General features: G+C 47.1%; 1 protein-coding gene across 1 annotated transcript in view; it reads right to left on the bottom strand.

Moving 5' to 3' along the window:
- The window catches only part of CLSTN2 (calsyntenin 2), a 611,171-nt gene that overhangs the window by 32,684 nt on the left and 556,122 nt on the right, over positions 1 to 22,365 (bottom strand). Inside the window, exon 9 of the mRNA XM_057738942.1 lies at positions 3,824 to 3,986. Within this exon, the coding sequence (XP_057594925.1) occupies positions 3,824 to 3,986 (163 nt within the window). The remainder of the gene's footprint in view (positions 1 to 3,823; positions 3,987 to 22,365) is intronic.

Genomic DNA, 22,365 nt, shown 5'->3' with positions numbered 1-22,365 from the left:
GGGGTCAGGCAGATTGATGGGGTGACCTTTGGTAAGCTACGTCAACTTTCAGACTCTCAGGTTCTTTATCCACAAGTGGGGACTTACTAGTGCTTTCTCACAGGACTATAAATATCCCATGTGCATAAAGGGCCTCCTTGCAACAGTGGCTCTTAAAATTTCCTCCAGGAAATGACATAAGGCACTCTCACTCACATTTAATCGGCAAAAGCAAGTCACATGGCCACACCTTACTCCAAAGAAGAATGGTCCTAACATCTATCTGAGAAGAGGACAGAAATACTTAAATACCCTAGTAGCCATTCTTTCCCCCACATTCTTATAAAATAAACATGTACTTTGGTTTGAAAAGCATTTTTGTGGAAAGCTTTTAAATAAATTGTAATCAGGTATAATATTGGAGCTTCTATTTATGGAGTGACAATGTCATATTCAGATGTGGCCTAGGGGGATATTGAAGAAGGAATCACCTCTCAGAGAATCAAGTCAAAGATCACAAAGAACATGTCCCACCCTAGGGTAGGGGCCCTTACAGCATCTGCCCAGAGGGATTTCAGAATTGCTGTGGACCAAAGACTGAAGTGTTTCTCTAATTATTCCTCTTACTTAGTGGAAGTGTTTTTTGATTATTCTGCCTCATTCCACTACTGTATCCTGTGTGTGTGTGTGTGTGTGTGTGTGTGTGTGTCTGCGTGTGTGTGTGTATGGAGAGGGTGCTGGTTGTGGTGGAAGCACATCCTTCTACTTGTTAGTGTATAGGTCTCCAGATCAAATGGAGCCACATCTGGGCCTGTTATAGAGCCTCCTATGCATCTCAGTCTGATGAAAAGATCATCAGGAATCACTCAGAGAACCTGTACATTGAACTTGGAGTCAGTAACAGGGGGAAATTTTGGGTTGTCTCATTTAGAAAAAGGTGGTTGTATTTTTAATGTGGGAAGGAAAGTCAAACAAATATTGTTGACTAAGTGAACAGACCATGGTGTCCATAAGTGTTATTTATACATTTTCAGTTTCCCTTCCAGACACATGGTAGATTTCACTTTCTGGCCTTGTTGGAGTTAGGTGTGGTCATGTGACTTGCTTTTGCTGGTAAATGATTGGTGTCATTTGCAGGCAGAAGCTTTAAGGGCTTGTGCATCATCCATCATGCTTTGTTTTTCTTCTTACTCAGTGTGCAGCAGTGTGGCTGCTCTGTCTGCTTGGGAAAAGCAGAGAGGAGCCCCCATTTTTTTGCAGTGAATATGAAGTGAGAATTATTTTAAGTAACTGAGAACTGGGGCTTGATTGTCACTGCAGCACAACTTAGCCTATTCTAACTGATCCAAAGACATCATCTTAATTCTTTATAAAATCATTTTTTATTTTGTTGGGACTGTTCTATCCAGTTGGCATGTAACTGGGAAACAGTGGTTTCAGCTGGCCTTATAGAGCCGAGGGCAGGCTAGGGTGACAGGGATCCAGATGTGGTCCCTGAGGGCCTCTAGGGAAGAGTCATGATGAGGACATGATTAGGGCCCCCTTATTTTGTGGGCAGCATCCAAGCTATTTTCCAAAATATCCACAGGCTGGCTGTGGTGTCCGGCTGGGGCCCTGAGCCACATGAGAGGGCCATTGCTCTAGCACAGCTGTGCTCAGTGACTTATGATTTCTGTGCAACCTCTGAATCGGTGTCTTGCTCTACTAATTAGTTTCACGGACTCTTGCCAGATGACGGAGTCTTCCTTTCCTGATATCCTGGGGAATTCTGCAATACTGAGGAAGCTCTTATCATGTTCTACTGAAATGTTTGAGAAGCTTTTTACTATCATGTAATGTACATCAAACTTCAAGTAGGCGACTTCCGCTCAAAAATACACTGTCCTACTCAGGCATAAAAAAGAATGAAATAATGCCATTTGCAGCAACATGGATGTACATAGAGATTATCAGACTAAGTGAAGTACGTCAGACAAAGACAAATATCTTATGATATTGCTTATATGTGGACTCTAAAAAGAAGAGATACAAATGAATTTATGTACAAAGTAGAAATAGACCCACAGACAAAGAAAACAAACTTACCTGTTACCAAAGGGGAAAGTGGGGGAAGGGATAAATTAGGAGGTTGGAATTAACATGTACACACTACTATATATAAAATAGATAAACAATAAAGACCAACTATATAGCACAGGGAACTCTACTCAATATTTTGTAATAACCTACAAGGGAAAAGAATCTGAAAATATCTATGATGTGTATATATACACTAATGAATCACTTTGCTGTACACCTGAAACTAACCCAACATTGTAAATCAACTATACTTTAAAAAAGAAGAATTTCTCCTGTTGCCTCATTCCTGCTTTGTTTCCTTTCTGGGTTTTGCATTCCTAGGGCTCTCAGGGCTGCACCATGTGCTCTTCTTTCCATCTTCTCTTACATGGAGCTGCCCAGGACTCATTTTTTTGTCCCAACCCAGAGGGGTCTATGTCTCCCCTAGAGGGAGCCTACTCTCTGAAGGTATATTCTTATACCATGGCCCACCTTTCCCCATAGCCCCCATGGCCAATGGTCAAGGTCACAAATCCTGGTAACTTTCAAAGAATCCATCAATATGAGTTTAAGTCATCTCAAAGTGCTAATCTGTTTATTTGGGGAGCATTTTACCTCCCCTCAGCTCTCTCATTGGTACTTCAAAACACCCCAGCTGTTAAGGGAGCAAAAACAAAGGTGCCAACAGATCTGTATGGGGAACAGAAAGGCTACATGCAAGCTTAGAGCGCTGGTTTTCCTGCTTCTAAAGAGGAGATCAGCCTGGGTGTGGGGACTGGAGGAGAGGAAGCAGCAGCAGAAGTGAGGAGAGGGCAGAGACCTTCGAGTGAGAAGACAGCAAGGAGCCTCTGTCCCTGGGGAACAGGGAAGGGGCTCAAAGCTGAGCTGAACTTGAGAGTCACCTCTCATGGCCTTGATCTGTATGGACAATCCACTCCCTGACATCCTGCATATTTGTGAGTTCCCGGAACAGAGGGTTGGGGTCTTGGACAACTTGATTGGGGACAAAAAGAGATCCTTGGCTCCTGACCAGTACAGTGATCAACAGAGCCAACTGGCAATTTTTTTAAAATAAATAAATAAATTTATTTATTTATTTATTTAATTTATTTATTGGCTGCGTTGGATCTTCGTTGCTGCACATGGGTTTTCTCTAGTTGCTGCAAGCGGGGGCTACTCTTCATTGTGGTGTGCAGATTCCTCATTGTAGTGGCTTCTCTTGTTGCGGAGCATGGGCCCTAGGTGAGTGGGCTTCAATAGTTGCGGCACGTGGGCTCAGTAGTTGTGGCTCACAGGCTCTAGAGCACAGGCTCAATAGTTGTGGTGCACGGGCTTAGTTGCTCTGTGGCATGTGGAATCTTCCCAGGGCAGGGCTCGAACCCGTGTCCCCTGCATTGGCAGATGGATTCTTTACCACTGCGCCACCTAGGAAGTCCCCAACTGGCAATTTTGATACAAGATTCCACATTCAGCCTTTTTCCTACACAGCCCCAATTGGAAACCAGATAAGGTTCCAGAACAATAAAAGTCATTAGCAGCTCAGAGGCAACCCTGAAATTGTTCATGTTGATCTAAAATCAAAATCTGGTCTCCAGTCAAGCATTTTATTATTACACAAGCTTAGTGCCTGGATTCATCCTTATTTTTATAAGTCCTGTTGTATTAGTAAGAGATAGTCAATTTTCCTGGCTGATTCTCATACCACTTGCTTTGCTCTTTTCCCTGTCAGTACCTTTCATGGACTATACACAGATGGGCCAAGAAGAAGGGCTGGACTTAGGGTTACCTTGCCAACAAGCGCCGACCGTAAGTTGCATGGCTATGTGAGATGGATGAATGGGCCAATCGTTGGTCACCAGGTATGGTTCATAAGTTGCTCCATCCATGTATAAGGTAACCACAGGAAACTCCACATTGATGACATAGTAATGCCATTCTTTGTCGCAAATCTGGTGGAAAGAAAGAGAAGTAACACTTAAAATTGAATATGCACTCAAACAGCAAACAGACTTTTATTCTAATTTGAAAGAGGAAGAAGAGATCTTTAGGTCAACAATATTTATTGCAAAGAACTCAATGAACATAATGGTTGATACACACTGAGGTTATAGAAACTCACGTCAAACATGATGGGGCAAACCATGGGGTAGAGGAACACCCGAGAATCCAATCATCAGGCAAATATTTGGCTATGGGCATATTATCTTGGTCACATATTTACCAGCTCTCTAGGCTGGCAAGTTCTTGGTGGACAGGTTGGGGTCCTGTATGAAATAAATTTGCTCTGTATGAAATTTTCCTTAGTTCTTCAAAAGAGAAAAAGTTCAATTGAAATTGTTTTTCTAAGATTGGGGATGGATGGAGCTATAAAAAGAAAGATGCTAGACTGGAAGTAGAAATGAAGATGAAAATAGAGAAGGGGCAGAGGAAGGGAAAGGGAAAGAAGAAAATAGAAGAGGAAAAAATTAGGAGTTAGAAAGGAGTAAGGGGAAGGCAATGAACATGGGAAGAGGAAGACGAATGAGTTTCAGAAGAATAGGAACCCCCACCCCAATTCCTTTGTCTCTATATTAAGGCTCGTCTGAGGAGCTGCTTTGGTCTCACGCTCCCTTCAACTCAAGCAAAATAAATTCTGAGACAGACAGTCCTCCCAAGAGGACTGTTTCATCCTTCCTTAGAGTCCCTGGGGAGTGGAGAAGGATGGCAAATGGGTCTTCCTGGCCGGACGTGGTGCACAGCACTCTTGCGCTCATGTTCCCCTCAGAACTTCTGCACCTAAGACCTAACCTTAACGCTTAGGTAGAGACATTGGGGCCCGAGATAAAGTCACCATTCCTGACCTCAAGATACTCAACTCCCACAGCACGATCCAAAATAGAAACCAACATGGCGCATCTTGGGAAAGGAGAGGAAGCACAAAAGGTGACAAGACTGGGGACTGGCGCCCCCTCCCTCTGATCCCCTAAGCAAGTGTCTTGGAAGTCAGGTTAGGCTCTCTCTCCTCTCCACGCCCTCTCCCTCAAATCCCTCTGCACCCTGTGGAGTCCACCTCGGAAACGTCTCTCATCTGCGTCCTCTGGTCTCCATGGCCCCTGCCATCTGTGGCAGCAGAGACAGATGAGTTCTGCATGAAGGTGACCCCAAGTGAGGGCATCAAAGTCCTCCCTACACCCCACTCTGGATTAAATGTGCTGTTTCTCATGAATAGATAACACCAATGGAGATGCTAAATGATCTTTTCCCTTTCATTTTGGAGTCAGATTTTTTCCCCTTAATGTTCTTTTTATACTGTCCTGTCTCATGTCTCAGAAAATTGCTCCTTTTGAAGTCCATTAACCTCATAAAGCCTGATGAATATTTTAGGGGCCTTTGGAAGGTAAGCAGGAGGGGTCCAGGCCGATGTCTCCCAAATCCTATCACACTTCACTGGGTGTACAGTTCTATACCTGCTACATCTCACTAGAGGTCCTGACTTGATTTACACCCACCTCCTGCTTGATGCCTGAGACCAGACCCTGGGCTGGGTGTGGGGGTCTTGGGGTGGGTCTCTGACCCAGGCGAGGTTGACCTAAGAGTGTAGATGTGGCACAAAGGAAGATCTGGAGACAGAGTCTAGGGGCAACGGAACAGTGGGGAACCAAGGAGAGTTTTGAATGAGGAAGTATCTTATCCAAGGAGGCCCAGTGCACCCTGGACTTGAGGTTTGCGATCAAGGATGGCCAGTTAAGAACATCCTGGGGATGGTCTCCGAGGCATCAGGAAACCTCTGACCAGTCCCGGGTGGGGAGGGACAAGGTGGCAATGCCGTGACCCTGTCCACACCCCATGCCCTTTGAAGTGTAGGCAGAACATGAGAGCCAGTCAGGCAGCACTGGGGGGCTCCCGTGCCCGGGCTGCCATCACCACCCTTCCAGTGGCCACCCTCTTGGGCCTGGCTGCCACGTTGAATCCCCATGCTGGCTGACTCTACAGCACGCTGTGTCTGTCGAACCTGAATGGAGGCTGGTCCTCTGGCCCGCTTTCTTTCACAACACTTACGGCATTTTTGTAGGACGATACAAAAAAATTCCAAGGAAGAAGTAAAACAAGTCCATAACTCAATAGGAGCAGCGACCCCTGTCAATGTTACAGTCTTCTCCTAGGCAGCCCCCTCCCCCAGCTTTTCTGAAATGCGCTCCAGGAACAGCAGCCCTTGTGATGACCTGTGTAAACACAGTGACGCTCAACACCAAGCCTTGGTTTCTGTTTTTGTTTTTTGATTTCCCATCATTAGCCTATCCAAGGCTCCCAGCAGCCTCCAAGTATACACCTGTAACAACGTCTCAACCTTTTTGGAAAACAGAACTTTTCTATTTATAGCATCCCTAGGCATATCCTGTGAAACAATGCTTGGGAAAGGGCTATTTGGATCACACTGTATATACAACGTGAAAGTTTGCTTGTTTCACTTAACATTGGTATTAAAACGTCTTTACCACCTTCATTTTAGGTGGCTGTAAAATACGGATATACTACATTATACTATACTATATATTATGCTGCATTATTCCTTCTTATCAGGTACTCATTGTGTACCAGCAATTATAAATGATATGATAATGAATTTCTTTTTGCATAAATATTTGTCTGTATATCTGATTATATCCTTGGAAGAGATTCCTGGAATGGGATTACTGGAATGGAATGGGCCAAACGTTGGAGGTATTTTTGAAGGCTCTTGACACATTGTTAAATTTTTCTCTGCAATAGTTTGTGCTTATCTGTAGTCCTGCCACAGTGTGAGATTGCTCGCGCATTGTACCTTTACCTCATTAAGTATTAAAAAAAAATAGAAAATCCTGGCAATTTGAAAGTGGGATATGTTTTATCTTATTTTAATATGGGTCACAAAAGGTGGCAAGATTTATATTTTTCCAAGGTCAGAAGGTAGGGCCTTCTGGGAGTGTGGAGCAGCCTGAGTGACTCAGAGGTAGGAAAGACTGGGAGCTTCCCCAGTGAGTTCCTAGCTGGGCCTCCAAACAGGCTTCCAGCCCAGACGAGGCTTGTGCCTGCAGACTTCTTGCACCAAGTAATCTATGAAGGCAGCTAGAGGAAACGCCTAATTAGGGTTTCATAAATGTGGACCTGCGGTCAGGAAGACATCTGCATTAGCCCTCTATTAGAACTGCAGAGACAAACTGTAACTGAAAAATGATCAAGCCAGAAGGCAGCAAAAATAAATGTGTCAAGGCAATGGCTCCACCACGAAAGAAGGAAATTAGGCAAAGTGACCATTCCTGGTGGGGGGAGAGAAGAACTTTAATTCCTGACTGTCTGTAAATCCCTGGGAAACCCAGCTGGCACCAGGCATGTCCGATGGCATCCCCTGAGATGATGCCCAAGTCCTCAGCTGGACCGAAGACACTGTGCCCTCTGGGAACCTGCAGGTGGTTCCCAAGGTGGCTGGGGGCAGCTGCTGTTTAGCTGGGGAATGAATCAGAGACAGAGGCCCAGGCACTAATGCTGAGGAGGGTGGGTAGCAGGGACAGTGCCAGGGAGGTCTGAGCTGGGAGCAGGCTGGTTCTCCAGGGTGAGCTGGGAACTGGGAAAGCCTCCCACGAGAGAGGAGGAGATCAGGCTGCCCACAAATTGGTCCAAATGTCCTTGAAAGGGCCACACTGGAAGTTCTTAGTTGCTTTTCCCAGGAAATCAGGTATTTTTGAATGCAGTTATTCAATGTGAGATACGTTTACCTATGAACCAACGTGCGAGGGAGTGTACTAGGGGCTGCTTGGGATGCAGCACTTAGCAGATATGTGCTTTGCTTTAAGATTTTCAATCTGGGGCGGGATGGTGGTGGTGGTGGTGGTTAGGTATCAAATACACAGAAGACTGAAATGCAATCGGAATTGAGATAAGTCTTACAGACCAGGTACAAAGCACTGTGAGATCCAGACTTCGGGCTGGGAGAAGGTGACATTTAGGGTGGCTAGAACTGTTAACATTCCACTAGGAATAGAAGGCAAGGAAAAAATTCCAGGAAAACGGAGCAGAAATCTTTTATTCCCTCATTCATCTGTCCTTTCTATTGGCAAAGAAGCTACTAGGTTTGGGGCAAATGGAGATTCACTCATTCACTCACTCCTACAGACATTTACTAAATGCATATCCTGCTTTGTGAAGAAAAGGAAGTACCTGTCCTCATGCAACTTCCAGTCCGGACACAGAATTGATAGGAAGGCTTAAAACAGATTTGTGCCAGGCACCAGGGTGACACAGTAGAGGCGGGTGGGCATCTGATTGCACGGGGAGGAGGGAAGGAGCACAGACACAGAGCTTGAGGGGGGTCACGTTGGTTTGGGAAAAGTGAGGAACGGGAGATGAGGCTGCAAGGAGAGCTTGGAACTGAGGCCCAAGGACTTGGACGGCTTTTCTTCTGTAAGAAACACGAGGTACGAACATTTGGGGGCTGCAGGAAGATGGTAGTCATAGCAACAGTCAGTCTTGGAACATGATTCTTAGTGTCAAAGCAGCTTTTCCTCTTTCTTGTTCTAGTTAATCCTCACTGCAGCCCTATAAAGCAGGAAGACCAGTTCTGTCTTAGGCAGAAAATTATCAGAAAATAAAGAGAAAGAAATGACATGGTTTCTAATCTCAAAGAGTTTCTACTGGAAGTTAAGTGAACCACACCCCCCACGGTGGGCTTCTGAGATCCACCTCTTATCTTTCCACTCCACACACAACCAGTGACTCAACTTTGCACGTTCACTGGCAAAGGAGCATCTTGAGCAGATACTTCTGTCCTGAGCGATGGACTCACATGTCATATTGCCCCTGAATGGTCCACTAGATCAGCAGTCCCCAACCTTTATGGCACCAGGGACCGGTTTTGTGGAAGACCGTTTTTCCACGGATGGGGTGGGGGGAGGATGGTTCGGGTGGTAACGCGAGTGACGGGGAGCAACGGGGGGCAGCAGAAGAAGCTTCGCTCACTCGCCCACCGCTCACCTCCTGCTGTGCGGCCCGGTTCCTAAAAGGTCGCGGACCGCTATCGGTCCACAGCCCGGGGGTTGGGGACCCCTGCACGAGACGTTCTACAGGCACGTGAAACTCACCATGGCCAAAACTGAGCTCTACAGCCCTGTGCTCCAGCCTCACCTGCTCCCTGTCCTGTGTTCCCTGCCTCAGCAAATGCTTCCTCATCCGATTTGTCACGCAGGACAGGACACTAGGCATTGCTTTTGACTTCCTCCCTCTGTCCCTCTCTCCAGCTAAGTTACTGCCAAGGTCTGATGACGCTTCTCTTGTCCACGCTCACCTCTCCACCCTCACTCCTACTCTGAACCTACCATACGTACTAGAGAGGGGAAAGGCTGAGAAAGCGTGTGTGGGACAGGCGGTGGCGAGATGGAATGCATTTCAGCAGGGGAAGGGTGAGAAAGCTTTGGTACGAGTGGGGGGCGGACAGAGTGAGGGGATGCCCTGGGGCTGAAGGCAGCCAGAGAGGGGGGATGAGCAGGGCAGCCGAGGAGGGGGCGGAGAGTCCACGCAGACTGAGCCTGGGGCTCATGGGTTGGGTATCACACGGGCTTTAAGAATTTCAGCGGAATCATGTTCTGGACTTTGGGAAAATACTTAAAGCTTCCTAATCCTCAACTCCTTCATCTGTAAAGTGAGGGTAATAATAATATGTACATCATAGGGTTATGGTGTGAATTGAGCTAAAATAAAGCACCTACAACGTTTAGAGCATATTTTCAATCTGAACAGACATGAAACTCCTTTCCTTTTCCAAACACATTGAGATGCTGCATAAACTATAACAGCAGCAATAACGAAATAGAACAAAAATAAGAGAATTAGAAAGGCCCAGCCTATCAGCGGGAATGAGGAATGACTCAGGTTCCCTGCACAAAGAAAACTCGAGTTGGCGTGTCTGCAGCCTGGGTCTTGGGACAACCACCAACATCAACCTAGGGATGTAGGGAGAAGCCAGCCAACCTCTCTGGCTCGCGTCTCCCCTGAGACGTTACACCCCTAAGCCCTCTCTGAGCGCGCACACTGGCTTCAAGTGTAAACAGCCCACATGGTGTGGAAATCCAGAATTCCGATGCTACTTTAAAAAATGCATCCTTGAAGTCTTTAGGCCTTTAGCAAAGACATACTCAGAACCTCTGGACAGACGTGCCCACAACCCAGGGCATGAGCAGGACAATTCCTGCCGGAGTTGAGCTCATAGTAAAAACTGATAAAACAAAGAGGGAACCATCCTCTGCATGTGTGAGAAAAAGCAGACAAAACAGATGATCAAACTCACATTCCAGCAACCAAAGAAAATGGAGCGGTTGGAAAGGGGAGAGGGGAAGGCAGGTTTGAAAAAGAACCAAAGAGAAATTCCAGAAATAAAAGACATAGTTGTTGAAATAAAAAAATAAAATCGAGAAAGCTGACAACAGAGTTAGTGAATTGGATGAGAGATGAGATCAGAGCAAAATGAAAAAAACTGATAAAGCAATTAAGAGAGATGGATTCTATGCAAGATAGAAGGATTCATTCTAGCCAACATCATGTCAGATGTGTGTGGCCGGAGGTGCGGCTGGTGGAGAGCAGTGGGGCTGGGATCCTGAGAAGCTTGTACATCTGCTAGGGAGTGTGTTACTTTATTTTACTGCCTTGGGTTCTAGAAAGCCATTCTTTATTGCAACAGCCTTACCACATGTTAGATTCAGATGACAGTGGACACAAAAGCTACATAATCTTCTGCCCCACAGGACATATTTGAAAGGTAGGTCAAAACTGAACTTTGGCTCCTGAAACAGAGAGCTATTGAACCAGGAAGGTGGAAACAATGCAAATTGGGTTCTCACTGAGGACTTGCAAGGCCATCTGGCCTCAGGCCACTGTTTTGGAACATTAGAAAGATGAGGTTATGGTTAGTGCCAAGATCAACCTCATGCCAAAGCAAAGATGCCACTCTTATTTGCAAATCTATTTAAGATTTCCCCAGGCAGTTGCCTGCACTTCTGAACTGGCAGGAAGAAGTTCAGTGGGTTTTCAGCGGCAGGTGTTTATGACAGCTCAGAAAGCACCCGCTGGGCCTTCTGTCAAAAAGCAATTGCTGACTCAGGGCAGCGGAGCACAGGGGAGCAGGAAACATGAAATGTTGCCCGTGTCAAAGAGACCACCCCCATTTGCAATTTGGTTGGGCAAATCCCCCAAACCATCCTGAAAGACTGGCCTCGTAATTTGTGCTTGGAGAGTGTAAATCGAGACTTGCTAGCACCCGGGATTTAAACTCATCCATGGGGAGAGAAAAATACCTTTATTATGCATCCGTGATGAACCTGATACCCTGGCACCATGCTATGATTTTTGCCTACATAATCAGTTTACTAGAGCAGCTGGTTTATTCTTTCCCACTACAACCCAGCATGACAACTTGGAAGATCCCTTAACTTCCAGGTCTTACTGATAGGCTTCATTTCCGTGTAATGAAAAAGCACACTTCAATTAGTCTCTCATCCAGGCCAAAGCTTCTCTTGCCCAGTCTGGCGCTGCTTGGCAAATTCTGCAAAGCCCCACAGAGGTGGGGCTGGCTGAGTTGATGTGGGCGCCAGAGGTTAGGGCAGAAATCCCGTTCTCAGTGAAGTGGGGATTGTGCATTCTGAGGGCTCTGTCTCTTGCAGGAGTGAGGAAGAGGGATGGGATCGGCCAGTGGAGATGCGGCCCCTCACTAGCCATTGCTCAGGAAAATGTTCTCTGCAGACCCTTTCAGGCTTCTTTTCCAACTGGGTTTTGTAAAACCCTGTCCTGTAAGATGTGGCATGAACAAATGGTGTCCAGGGACAAGAATGTTTTGGAATAGCTTCATTCAACACGGTAAAGCTGATATCTTGTTGCAAGATGACTCAGAGCAGTGGTTTTCAAAATGTGGTCCCTGGACAAGCAGCATCAGCATCACCTAGTGCTGTGAACTGAAGGTTTGTATCCCTTCAAAATGCATCTGTTGCAGAGAACAGACTTGAGGACACGGGGCGGGGGCAGCAGGGGGGTGCGAAGGGGAAGCTGGGATGAAGTGAGAGAGTGGCATTGACATATATACACTATCAAATATAAAATAGATAGCTATTGGGAAGCTGCTGCATAACACAGGGAGATCAACTTGATGATGGGTGATGACAGAGGGCTGGGATAGGGAGGGTGGGAAGGAGTCTTGGGAGGGAGGGGATATATGTATAAATACAGCTGATTCACTTTGTTTTACAGCAGAAACTGGCACAACAGTGGAAAGCAATAACACTCCAATAAAGAGCTTAAAAAAACGCATGTGTTGAAGGCTTAATCCCCAATGTGACGGTGTTTGAAGGTAAGGTCTCTGGGAGATAATTAGGTTTCAATGAGGTCATGAGGGTGGGGTCCCCATGGTGGAATTAGTACCCTTATTTGAGAGGAAGAAAGACCAGAGGCTCCTTCTTTTCTCTCTGTCACAAGAGACAGGGAGAAAGCCATCTGCCACCCAGGGAGTTGGCCTTCACCAGGAATCAAACCTGCAAGAACCTTGATCTTGGGCTTCCCAACCTCCAGAACGGTGAGAAAATAAATGTCTGTCGTCTAAACCACAGGTGTGTGGTAGTTTATTACAGCAGCCTGAGCTAAGACACTGAGGAGCTTCTTAGACATGCAAATTCTCAGGCCCCACCCCAGACCCACGGAACAGAAACTCAGGGAGTGGGGCCTGGCAGCCTGCGTTTCAACAGGCCCTCCAGGTGGTTCGGGTGGGCTAAGTTTGAGAACCTCTGCCTCAGAGAACTGCATATGCTAATGTGGGGGACAGAATAGTCAGTTTGCCAAATTTTCTGACCTCCTTTATTTTGTTTTCCTGTTGGGCACCTACGAACATCACCTGGAACAAAAGATCTCAGCAGACACATGCTGTGAGATTCACTCAGTTCATTCAACACAGACTGACCGAGTGCCCATTATGTCCCAGGCGCTCCTGGGCACTGGGGATGTGACAGTGAACAAAACAAGAAGATTCCTGCCAGTATTTCCCACTGTCCACCATATGCCACCGTCTCCAGCCGCCTCCCCAACAACCCCCATCCCTCCCGCCCCACCCAGAAGTTTTCGTACCTCTGATCACACATTTCTCCTGGTCTTCCACTTAAGCATTAGGACTCCCTTGTCTCCTCCCCGCCAAAAACAAAAAGCCTCTCCAGCCCGCCCAGCTTTCTCCCTCCTCCCTGGTTTTTGTTTCTGGGATGTACCATGGAATTCATCTGCAGGTATTTTCCTCCTGAATTTCCTGAACGGCTGACATCTGTCAGGGCCCTGGGGCTCTGATCGGAGCCTCGGAGGCACGGCCTGCCTGTTGTAGGTTGTAAGAGACCATGTACGGAGTGAGTTTAATATTTTAACAGGCCGGGGAGCACATGTCTTCAATTTGACAATTAGGATAGAGACTATTTCTCTTCTGGTGCTCTTTCCCTGGTCATAATCGACTGCACAGAGACCAAGCAGCTGGCTCGGCTCGAGAAAGGAACTATCTTGAAAGCAAGTCACTTTAGAATGGGGTTGAGGTGGTTAGAGTCTCATCCTATGGCTGTGACCCCTCCTGCAAAAGACTGTGAGCTTCTCAAGGTATGGTATAAGGGAAATGATGGCCATTTGACAGTTACTGAATGAATGAACGAACAAATGAATGATTATAGTAAAAGCCAGTGACAGTGGAACTGGTTCCTCTAGCAAAGGGTGACAAGAGTCCAGCTCAGGACACTGGAGCATGGTCGAGGGGATGAAGCCACATCTGTGTCAAACACTTGGAGTGCTGGCCACCTCACCAGGCTGGCAGCCCAAGAGGAAGGGTTGCAAAGGTCCAGCAGACATGGAGCTCTCTGGAGAGAAGGTGGGAGCCTCAGGGGGTGAAGGAAGGAGGGTGAAAGTCATCAGATATGGGTGAGTCCCAGTAAGAGCCTGGCCAGTGAAGGGTCCATGCTTATTGTTCAGGCCTCCCTGCAGCCTCTGGCTTCGATGCCCACCCTGGGGGCATTAGTACATCCTTGCAGTCCCACTGAGAGGCAGTGGCTTTGGAGTGAACCAGCTCGGGGGAAATTTCTGCTCTGCCCTCTTATCTGAACTGGGACCTGGGGCAAGTTCCTTAAATGTGCTGAGTGGCAGTTCCTTCATCTGCACAGAGGATGGAACACCCATGTTGCAGGAAGATTTGATTATGTATTCACGGATATTTATTGATAGCAATTATGGGTCAGGAATTATTCTAGGTGTTGAGTATAAAAAGTGAGCAAAAAATAGACACAGTGCCTTCCCTAAGGGAATAAGCAGAAAATAAAACGCTCCCATAAATAAATGTAACATTATATCTAAAAGAGATACTATAAAGGGGAGGTACCAGGTACCATATGAGCCCATAATTGGGAGGTTTACCTAGTTATAGAGGCCAGAAGTGATGGTGAAAGGAAGGAGGCAGGTGAGGGGACCAGTGGGGGTAAGAATGTTCCAGGCAGAGGGGACAGCGCAGGCAGTGGCCCTGTGGCTGGAGCACAGAGGGTGAGGGGAGCTCAGGATAGGGTGGGCAGAGAACCTAGCAGAGCAGGTGCCATGGAAGCATCTGCCTTTCTCCCAGCCCTGCTGCCCCCAGGTTAGCCTTCCTGTCTGCTCAGACTGGGCTCTGTGCTGCCCCAAACCTGTGGCGGTGGCCACTTCCCACATGATGCTCACTCCGCAGCCCAGTCCTAGGGAAGGGCTGTGGCAAGTTCAATGCTGAGGCTCTGCAGTCAGGCCTCCAGGGTTCAGATCCTCATTGGACCACTTCCTGGCTATGTCATAGCACAAAGTCACAGGTGACAGGCACGTCTCAACCCCTCTCTGTGCCTCAGTTTCTTCATCTATAAAATGGGAATGAGAACAATAGTAACCACCTCATGAGTCCCTCTTTTATATGACTTAGTGCACATAAGACACTTAGAACAGCGCCTGACCTGATGAGCGCTTAAGAAAGGGAGGGGTCACGGTTGGCGATTGCCTGCCCCACACTACCCTCAGCTGCTTCCATTGTTCCTGGCATGAGCCCTCCGCCCTCCCCGCATGTGGTCCAGGATGCGCCTAGCCCTCTTTTGCTGCCTCTCTGCCTACCCTGCCACCCAGGCTACTCTGTGCCAGCCCACGCCATCCCCGCCCACCTCCACCCTCCCAAGTCCCTCTCAACACTCAACGCACACCTGCAATCCCACATTTCCTAGTAGCTACATTAAACAACTAAAAAAGAAAAAAGCGAATTAACTTTAAGACTATGCTCTATTTACTCTGATACATCCATTTATCATTTCAACATGTAATCAATAGTAAAACTTAGTAAGATATTTTACATTATGTTTTTCTTACGAAGTCTTTGCCATCCATTGTGCGTGTCACACTAGCGGCACATCTCAGTTCAGACTAGCCACCTTTCAAGGGTTTGAGAGTCACACATGGCTAGTGGATATCCTATTGGTGAGGCCAGTCCTTGACTCTGAGATCCATGAGGGCAAGGACCATGTCTGTCTCCAGGTATGTGGTAGGTTCTTAGTAAATGCAGAATGCATGAGTGAAAGCATGGATGGATGGATAAACAGCTGTCAAGCTCTGCAGAGCTCCGTCTGCTTCACGCTGAGGCCTCTTGTTCTGTTACTGGGCACACAGCCTTTCAGCCATGATGGGGACCAAATCCTGGGTACCAGAAGCCCAATGACCTTTCTGAAAAGAAGGTGACTTGGAGGCCCAGCGAGCACCATAAGGAGGGACGTGGGAAGAAGGAGAGGTGGGTGGTGAAGATTCATACTGTGTCAAGGAGGACAAACCCCATCCTAGGGAGCCCTCAGCCTCCTGCCTTCAGGTAGAGAGGGAGGGATGGATGTTTGTGGGGAGCTGCAGAAGAGTAGGTGGGAGGGTCCCATGGAGCCTTTGACCAGCCTTCCAGCCCAAAGAATATCAGGGACTTGTTCAAGGTGAAAGAGCTTGTTAGTGGTGGGGCTGGAGTCCAGAACTCCTGTTTCCTGTCCTCAGGTGCCTCTGAATGTTATCTCTTGGCAAAGATGAAAATGAATCATAGACTCTTCGAAGGGGACCCCAGTATATTAAACAGGCTGCTGGGATGCAGCTAACTATTCAGTAATGTATTTGAAGAAAATTATTTTTTCATTCTGCCACTCAGAATATTGAGGCTGGCTATCCAGAAATGCACAGTTTGACTCTTCCTTGAAGGTTAAAACAAAACAAAACAAACAAAAAAAACCAGAGGCATCTCAGTGGATATCTTTAGAGAAACATAATTATAGTTTAGTTGACATATATCTTGGTGTAGGTGAATAAAACTCCCCTGAATAATTCAAATAATAAATTCTGCCCCTTTGGAAAATTGAGCTGATCTTGAATAGAATTGGTTAAGTGTTTCCATCTCCAAAGACACAGCACATGACAAGTCAGCCAGCACGTCCTGCATGTCAAATCTCACAGAGATTTCCTCATGTATTGGCTCCGTAAACCAGGTGCCATGTGGCTAACACGTCTCACCTTTGGCTACATACCCGCCTGGAGTGTATCTGTCAGCTCTCCGGCAGGGCAGCTGAGACAAGTGTGCCTTCCAAATGGAGCGGCTGAATCTCCAGCACAGATGCTCCACTGTGTGGGCTTCCCACACCGATCTTGCTCTGGTGGCCTCTGGAGTGCCTGATTATAATCACAGACTGTCCGTGGGCCTTGGTTGTGAGCATCACATGGCTGCTGCAGAAAAGATCCCTCCCGGCCATGCGTGGGTCCCCTGTTACCCCTGCACAGCGTTTTCTGTAGAGAAGCCTATTTGCATTTCACAGGGGCCTCCAGGGAAGGCATGTGAACAGGTTGCCTCTGCTTGGAATTCCACAGCAAAGACATTGGGTTCTTTGTATGAACTACAAGTCAGGCCATTAAGTTTGGGAGAATTTGTCGCAATCTTTAGGGAACAGTTGTGGTTTTAAATCCATGAACACATCCAAGATCTTAAGACCAGTCTGTTAGGGAGATTTGCCTTGTGGAATTTTCACACCTGGGTTTTAGTCTCTTACAAAACTTTGGGAACAGTTTAAGATCTGGCCATATCTCTTCTCCCTCCCCACTTCCTCTGCCCCCCTCCACCGCCACCGCTGCCAAAAAAAACAAAAAAAAACAAAAAAACACCCAAAGAAACACAAAAACCTGCCAGCACCAACCTTCCCTTGCTTTGGAAAGAAGGGGGGGTGGTGCTCTGACCAGCGCCAAGCCCAGGGTAGTCACTCAGTGTGGACTTCCAAGCACTGATGAGGTGCAAAGCACCTGCTGGGTCCAAGCTTGGGTCTGATTGTAGATGACAGAAAATACAAATGGCTCTCCACATCAACAGAGATAAGTGTAGCTCATTCATCCTGGCTTCTATCCAAGCTACACTGTTTAGGGACCAGGTTTTACAAAGTCTTCAAACAAGACTGGGAAGGTCTAAGCCCACGATTCTGTGTTAGCCTGTGTATTAGTTTGCTAGGGCTGCTACAATGAAGGATCACCCACTGGTCTTGTAAGACCAAGAACTATTGGTCTTACAGTTCTACGGGCTGAAAGTCTGAGATCAAGGGGTCTGCAGGGTTGGTCCTTCTGCAGGTTCTGAGGGAAGGTCTGCTCCATGCCTAGTGTCGGGTAGCCACGGGCCCTCCTGGGCTCACAGATGAATCCCTCCAATCCTCCATCTTCACATGGCCATGTTCTTATAAGGACACGGGTCATATTGGGTTGGGGGCCCACCCTGCTCCAGGATGACCTCATCTTAACTCATTGGCAATAACCTTTGCAAATAAGGTCATATTCTGAGGTATTGGAGGTTAGGACTTTAATATCTGTTTTGGAGGACCCAATTCAACCCATAACAGCCTTCTCTTATTCCTGCCATGTTCCCAATATGTAGGGCTGGGACCTAGAAAGTGCTCTAAGGCTGTGCCCAACAGTCCACCCTACCATGCCCCTGACAGGAACAGCAAAGTGGCCACATAGGTCACCACTGCTTTTTCGTATGAGGAAAGAAAATTCTTTGAATCCTGTGTAATAATGGTAAACTGTCAGATGTTACAGGTGTTCAGCAAATGTACATAACAGGAGAATCCCTAATCAAATAATTTAATCCCACTGAAAGGTCTGCACACTATATTCATTCATTCATCTATCCATTCATTCATTCATTCATCCATTCAATAAATATGCACGCAGCCTGCCATGTGCTTGGCACCCTGCCTCGTGTGGAAAAGGCTGAGGTCCTGCTCAGGGAGCCTGGAGCCTTGGCTCTGCCAGGCCAGGCCGCTGAGGTTCCCTCACTTGTGATGTGGCAGAAGTGGGGGAGATGCTCAGACTTAAAACCACTTCATAGGGCATTTATTCTTATGCCTGAATGTAAGATAATAAGATATATATATATATATATATATCTACCTCTGGTTCCTGATCTAAAATCCTTGTAAATAGGGATGCTGGGAGAATGTTTTGTTCTAATATTTAGTCTTTGACCCCAGTTCCTGACACAGATTTCCTAAGACCTTTGTGATTTCCTAAGTGATAAGAACATCTGACCCTAAGCTCCTAACCTCCTTGGAATTTCGTGTGTGATAGAAATGCCATTTGTTTTAATGAGGTGACTCTTGGTAGATGAGGGCCACTCACCAGAAAGGCCAAACCATGATTGGAAGCTTGGAACTTTCAGTCCTACCCATCATTCTATGGAGAGGAGAGAGAGGTTGGAAAAAAAGTGAATAATCTATCAATCCTACATGATGAAACCTCCATAAAAATCCCAACAGTACAGGGTTTGGAGAAATTCCAGGTTGCTGAACACATCTATGTACCAGGAGGGTAACACACCCCAATTTCACAGGGACAGAAGCTCCTGAGTTTGGGACCCTTCCAGACCTCACCCTATGTATCTCTTCATCTGGCTGTTCATCTGTATCCTTTATCTGTATATTTTATTATATGAAACTGATAAACATAAGTAAACGTTCCCCTGAATTCCGTGAACTGCTCTAGCAAATGATCAGATCCAAGGAGGGGGTCATGGGAAACCCCGATTTATAGCCAAGCTGGACAGAAGTGGTGGTAACCTGGGGACCTACGACTTTCGATTGGCATGTGAGGTGGGGGTAGTCTCATGTGACTGAGTCCTTAATCTCTGGGGTCTGTGCTAACTCCAGTTAGTGTCAGAATTGAATTGAATTGAACGGTAGTTCAGCCAACTGGTGTTGGAGAAAATTGCCTGGCATGGAAAACAGAAAATCACATCTGGTATCGGAAAAGTGTGGGTGAGTGTGGTATAGTGTGAGCGTAAAGGAGAAGCCCACAGGAGAGTTTCTCCTACGTACACTCAGGTTCTAAGGGAGTTTTTGAATTTATCAGGTAAGGGGAGGTTAAGTGCTGAGGCGACGGGGGGAAGGCCAAGGACGAGTGCTCTCCCAGGTCCTCATGGCCTGAAGGCTGCCTTACCTCTCCTGATGAAGGCAACTCTACCAGGATGCCATGTATGACCTTGGTCCTCCATCCCTGTGTGAGGGGGAAGTCCTCCTTACAAACCTGCTGATATAGCTGGCTCATGAAAAAGAATTTTTCCCTCTGTCCCAAACTCTTGGATAAACTTTTTCTTTTTCAGGAATTTCCTTAGTAAGTTGCATTTCTCACAAAATCCTGGGAGAAAGACATATTTAAGTAGCCCCCAGTTTGCAGGCAGAATAACAGCCCCCAAAGATGTCTATACCCTAATCCCTGAAATTCATGACTATGTTCCCTTACCTGGCAAAGGGACTTTTCAGAAGTGGCTAAATGAAAGATTTTGAGATGAGAAATTAGCCTGGATTATCCGGGGAGGGAGGCAAGAGAGTCAGAGGTGATGTGATGAAGCAGAGGCTGGTGTGGTATGACTACTGACTTTGAAGAAGGAGGAAGGGCCATGAATCAAGGAACGTGGGCAGCCTCTGGAAAGGGCAAGGAAGCCCACTCTCCCTTAGGGCTCTCAGAAAGAACACAGACCCGCCAATACCTTGATTTTAGCCTCAATTTCAGACTTCTCACCTTGAAACTGTAACATAACAAATTTGTGCTCTTTGAAGGTACTAACTGTGTGGTAACTTGTACAATAACAATAGGAAATGAACATACCCATCTCACCCACCTCATCATCCCTTCAAACACGCTGATTTCCTCATGGTCCTCTTTTGGTTCTAGGCTCTATTCTTGCACCCCACTTCCATCACATGCACCTCCTTCTCCTACTTCTCCCACCCTGGTTGGCCCACCCAGGCCAGCTCCCACTCCTCCACACCCCACTCCCCATACCCCTCTCCATCCCAACCCCAAGTCCTTCACTGATGCCAGGTACACTTGCTGTGACTCCTGAATGTCCTCAGTATTTTAAAGAGCGTTCCTCATTACGTGTAACTGATGGCCACTTTAGATAAACAGTCAAACAAGAATCCCACCTACCTAAAAACACTTAAATGGGTGAGGCTGGTCACATACAACACAGCTGGAGACCTGCCGAATCTCCCCAAAGCTAGGTTTCCCCATGAACTAAATGCTGTTTAATAGGGGCTCATTTTCCTGAAATGCTAACAGTCTTTGCGTTCAGAGGTGTGGAATTGGTTGGCCTTGGTTTCAGGCAATGCTAAGCATGAATGATGTGCTCTTCAAAACCTCTGAAATGTCTCCTCAGGGAAAGGCACCCTTAGGAGAAGGCTCCCACTTTGCCATCCTGTGATCCCCACTCATCAGTGGTGCTGTAAGTACCACCCTTTCTCATCTGCTTTGTGCCACTTGCTGGGCTAAGAATTTGGTACGCATTGCCTTATTCCGTTCTTCCAACAACTCTTGGAGGTGGTACTATTATTTTCCCCATTTGATAGATTCACAGAGGCTCAGAGAGGTTAAATAACTTGCCCAAGATCTCACAGTGAGTTTGTGTCCAGAGCCCAGCTGGAAAGCCTTGCTGAGCAAAGTGTGAGCCATCCATTGGCAGCAGCACCTGCTAGCAGCACAGGTGTGCCCTGGGAGCTGGTTAGAAAGAGGAATCTCAGCCCCCACCCCACCCCTCTGAATCAGAATTTGCATTCTAACAAGATCTCCTGGTAACGGGCCTGCACATTAAAACTGAGAAGCTCTGCTCTAAACCACCATGTGGCATTATTAAGAAAGAAAGAAAGAACAGGACTTCTCTGGTGGCGCAGTGGTTAAGAATCCACCTGCCAATTCAGGGGACACAGGTTTGAGCCCTGGGCTGGGAAGATTCCACATGGCGTGGAGCAACTAAGTCTGTGTGCCACAGCTACTCAACCTGCACTCTAGAGCCTGTGAGCCACAACTACTGAAGCCTGAGTGCCTAGAGCCCGTGCTCTGCAACAAGAGAAGCCACTGTAATGAGAAGCCTGTGCACTGCAACAAAGAGTAGCCCCTACTTGCTGCAAGTAGAGAAAAGCCCATGGGCAGCAACGAAGATGAAAGGAAGGAAGGAAGGAGGGAAGGAAGGAAGGAGAGAAGGAAGGAAGAAAAGAGAGAGAGAGAGAAAGAAAGTCCATTGTTGGATGTGAATTTGAATAGTGTGTCTGATAGGGGTTCCTGCAGGTCAAGCGGAAGTAGGCTCTGTGGGAGGCTGGAGGGCCATAGGAGAGGAGATGAGGCTTCTGGAAACATTCCATTTTAATCCCTAAGCACTGAGCTGCAGGGTGTCCCTCAGACTGGGCAGGGGAGCTGCTCCTACAGGTTTGCTGGAGGACTGACACCGCATGCTGGTCCTCGTGTGGTGGCTGCAGGCGGGTGACCTGCAAAGGGTGTTAGAGTGTCAGAGTGATGGGGACTGCTCTTGCAAACACCCCTATTCAGACCACGTCTTCAGTCCCTGAGCCTAAGGAAGAAGGGATGGCAATTCAGCTGAGCTAGTTAGTCAGAAGGAGAGAGAGAGAGCAGAAGAAAGCGGGAGACAGGAGGGGGTTGGGGGGAGGTGGGGGTGTGAGGGGTGTGTGGAGTGTGGGGAGGGGATGGGTTGCTTTGGTGAGGAGGTGCCTCATTTACCAGATGTGTTGAGTGCAGGGCTGGCTTTCTCAACAACCAGACTCACTCCATTAAGCAGGGTCAGGCGGTCTCCCCTCCCCCCAGCACTCACCTAGAAGTGAGAGGAACCAGGCTGGTACTCAATCACTATCATTACTGTCTTTAAACCCACTCATTTAGATCTCATTTATTTATTTATACCCACCTCATTCCTCATTGGATTTAGGATTAATTTGTATTAATAATAGATACTTAATAACCATCATTAAT

This window comes from Hippopotamus amphibius, chromosome 6, assembly GCF_030028045.1.
Source record: "Hippopotamus amphibius kiboko isolate mHipAmp2 chromosome 6, mHipAmp2.hap2, whole genome shotgun sequence".
NCBI classification, from domain to species: domain Eukaryota; kingdom Metazoa; phylum Chordata; class Mammalia; order Artiodactyla; family Hippopotamidae; genus Hippopotamus; species Hippopotamus amphibius.
Note: the sequence above shows the minus strand (reverse complement) of the source record. Positions and strands in the feature narration are given on the sequence as shown.